Source organism: Octopus bimaculoides, chromosome 19 (assembly GCF_001194135.2).
Source record: "Octopus bimaculoides isolate UCB-OBI-ISO-001 chromosome 19, ASM119413v2, whole genome shotgun sequence".
NCBI classification, from domain to species: Eukaryota; Metazoa; Mollusca; class Cephalopoda; order Octopoda; family Octopodidae; genus Octopus; species Octopus bimaculoides.
The window spans coordinates 12089192-12092395 of record NC_068999.1 but is presented as its reverse complement, the minus strand read 5'-3'; the positions used below and the strand labels follow the sequence as shown (position 1 = coordinate 12092395).

At 36.9% G+C, this 3204-nt stretch overlaps 1 protein-coding gene across 1 annotated transcript in view; it reads left to right on the top strand.

The window, feature by feature from the left end:
* Window positions 1–3198, top strand: part of LOC106884101 (mannose-P-dolichol utilization defect 1 protein) — a 46218-nt gene extending 43020 nt beyond the window's left edge. Inside the window, exon 5 of the mRNA XM_014935322.2 lies at window positions 1357–3198. Coding sequence (XP_014790808.1) covers window positions 1357–1608 — 252 coding nt within the window. The 3' untranslated portion in view covers window positions 1609–3198. The remainder of the gene's footprint in view (window positions 1–1356) is intronic.
* The last annotated feature ends 6 nt before the right edge of the window (window positions 3199–3204 follow it).

Here is a 3204-nt window from a genome sequence, read left to right as displayed (position 1 = left end):
TATATATGCATATATGTATGTATGTATGTATGTATGTATGTATATGTGCATGTGTGTGTATATGAATTCGGTACAGTGTGCGTATATCTACGTATGCAATGCTGTCTGCCAGTGCAAACATCCTTCGCACCACCATCACAGCTACCACCGCCATCATCACTACCACCACCACCACCATTGTTGCCAATTAGCAACAGTGAAGGAATGGTGCCACATGGGACGTGCTGCCTGAAATGCACACATACACCTGCCAATCATCTTTTCCTGTTGGTCGGTGCTTGCACAGTGCATCACCTGTCTTTTCCTTTTGTTGTTCTTCATAATGGCAGTGTTATTATTATTATTATTATTATTATTATCATTATTATTATTATTATTATTATTATTATTGTTGTTGTTGTTGTTGTTGTTGTTGCTGTTTTTATTGTTTATGGTCCTGCTGATGATCATGATGTTGTCAGTGCTGCTGTTGTTCTTGTTGTTATTGTTCATGTTTGTCAGTGCCAATGTTTTTTTTTTGTTTTTTATAGTGTTTTCTTTCTTTTCTAGATGTTGGTCTCGTTCATGTTGTTGATGTTCACGTTGCTGTTGTTGTTGTTTTTCCTCGTTTATGTTGTAATTTTTTATTTTTTTTATTTTACAAAATGTTGAATAAAACAAATATTCTTATTTGCATCAGGCTGTGGCGTGGGGGAGGTGGTGTGTTGCAGTGGGGGGAGGCAGAGGCTGGGGCAGCGATAGTGTAAAATGCATTACTCTGGGAATGTGTGTCTGTGTATGTATACATACATACGTGTGTGTGTATGTATACGTATCTATGTGTTTGTGTGTGTGCATGTGTTTGTGTGTGTGCATATCTGTTTTGTGCTTGTGTATGAATGTGCATCTGCGTGTGATATCTATAGTTTTAGCGTCAGTGTGTGTACATATATCTTGTTATGTAGTGTATATATGACATGCAAATCATATTCACGCATATTTCATGCTCATACGCTGCAGCTAGTCACACATATACACATATGCCTATTGGAATAGAATACACCGTATAGGTATGTAATTAATAAATATATAAGTATATATATCTAGAGAGAGAGAGAGAATTTTAGATAGAGATAATATGCATACACACACACATATATATATATCATTATCATCATCATCATCATCATCATTATTATCATCATCAACTTCTAAGGTCCGATTTCCATGCTGGCATAGGTTAGATGGTTGACCAGAGCTGGTAAGTTGGAGAGTTGCACCAGGCTCCAGTCTTCTGTTTTAGCTCGGTTCCTCAAAAAAACACTCAACACCCTATGTATCGTATTTTGGTAACGTTGTTTCTTTTTGTTCTTTCAGTTACTTCAAGCCTCTGAAAACTACAAAAACCAGAACACAGGACAGCTGTCTGCTATTACCATATTCCTGCTGTTTGGCGGGGCTTTAGCTAGGATCTTCACATCGATGCAGGAAACCGGTGACAATCTGTTAATGATAACATTTGTTGTGTCTGCCTCTCTCAACGGTCTGATAGCATTCCAGGTGCTCTATTACTGGAATTCTACAAACGCCATCAACGCAAAATCAAAATCAAAACCGAAGACTTCCTAAGGATTCCGAAATTATTATGACTAATAATAATAATAATAATAATAATAATAACAATAATAATAATAATAATAATAATAATAATAATAACAATAATAATGGTTTGAAATTTTGGCACAAGGCCCGCAAGTTTTGCGTAGCGAGTAAATTGATTACATCGACCCCCAGTGCTCAGTTTATTTTATTGACCCCAAGAGAATGGAAGGCAAAATTGACCTGAACGAAATTTTAACTCAGGAATGTAAAGATAGACAAAATACTGGTAAGCATTTCGCCCAGTATCCAGCATGCTAACAATTCTACCAGCTCACCGCCTTAATCATAGCAATGATGATAATAATAATCTTCTGTACTTAAACCACAAAGCCTGACATTTTGGCGAATGGGAAGGGTCAACCCCAAAATGATGAAAGGTAAAGCTGACCTCTATGCAATTTGAACTCAGCGTAAAACCAGACAAAATACTGTCAATCATTTTCCCCAGTTGGTTAATGATTCTGCCAGCTTAATAATAATAACAATAATAATAATAATAATTTTTTTTTTAATTTTGAGACAAGGCCAGCAATTTTTAAGGGAAGGGTGGTCTTTTGATGACATTGAAGCCAGTACTTGAAAAGTACTTGATTTTATTGACCTTGTTAGTGTGGTAGGCCCTGTTAGTGTGGTCACCCAGAGACCTCAAGAAACAAGTTAGAAGTTCAAGCTGGTGCTATGACTAGGATGCCATATATTTGGCTTTGTACAGTGTATTGTTCTAGAGAATGTCTGTCAAAACAAGTGAATTTGATATTTGTTTTAAAAGTGATTCAGTTATAAGATGGTAGTCTGATGTTAAGATGACAGTAAAAGGTGTTTCTTCTTCTTCTAATTATGATTATAATTATTATTATTATTATTATCATTATTGAGTGAGAGAGCAGTGCATGCCATCAAAGTGACACTGGGGTACAAATATATGAAGCCCAATATACCCATCATGACTACCCGCCTAATAAGGGTACACCAGGCAGATGCATCACAACTATATGTGTGCGGCATGGTGATCCCATAACAAGATAAACAACACATGGCCTTGCAGGTGGGGCCCAGTTAAAATTTTCTTCAGGTCGAGTAGCCCATCCCGCTCAAAAGGACCTGATTAATGGTTGTTTAAGGATGATGAACAAAACACCTATGTTTCCAAAAGTGAATTATCCAAACCCCAAAGAATTCCTCTCAACACCTGGCTTGATGGTCCCCCAATACTTCTGCTCGTGATCAGGGATGCACATATCGTCAGCCACCAAGAGACATGCTTAACTGGTTAAGGTGAAGCAACTGACAAGCAGATCTGTGGTATTGAGCAGAATATTTGCTGTAGCCCATCTTTTATACCAAGACAAAACATTATTATTATTATTATAAAAGAAATCTTACCATTATTAAGGGTGACAACTGGCAGAATCATTACCATGAAGAGGTGAAATACTTTGTTGCATTTCGTCCATCTATGTTCTGAGTTCAAATTTCACCAGGGTTGATTTTGCCTTTCATCCTTTCAGGGTCATTAAATTAGTACCAGTTGAGTACTGGGTTTAATCCAATCAACTTGCACCT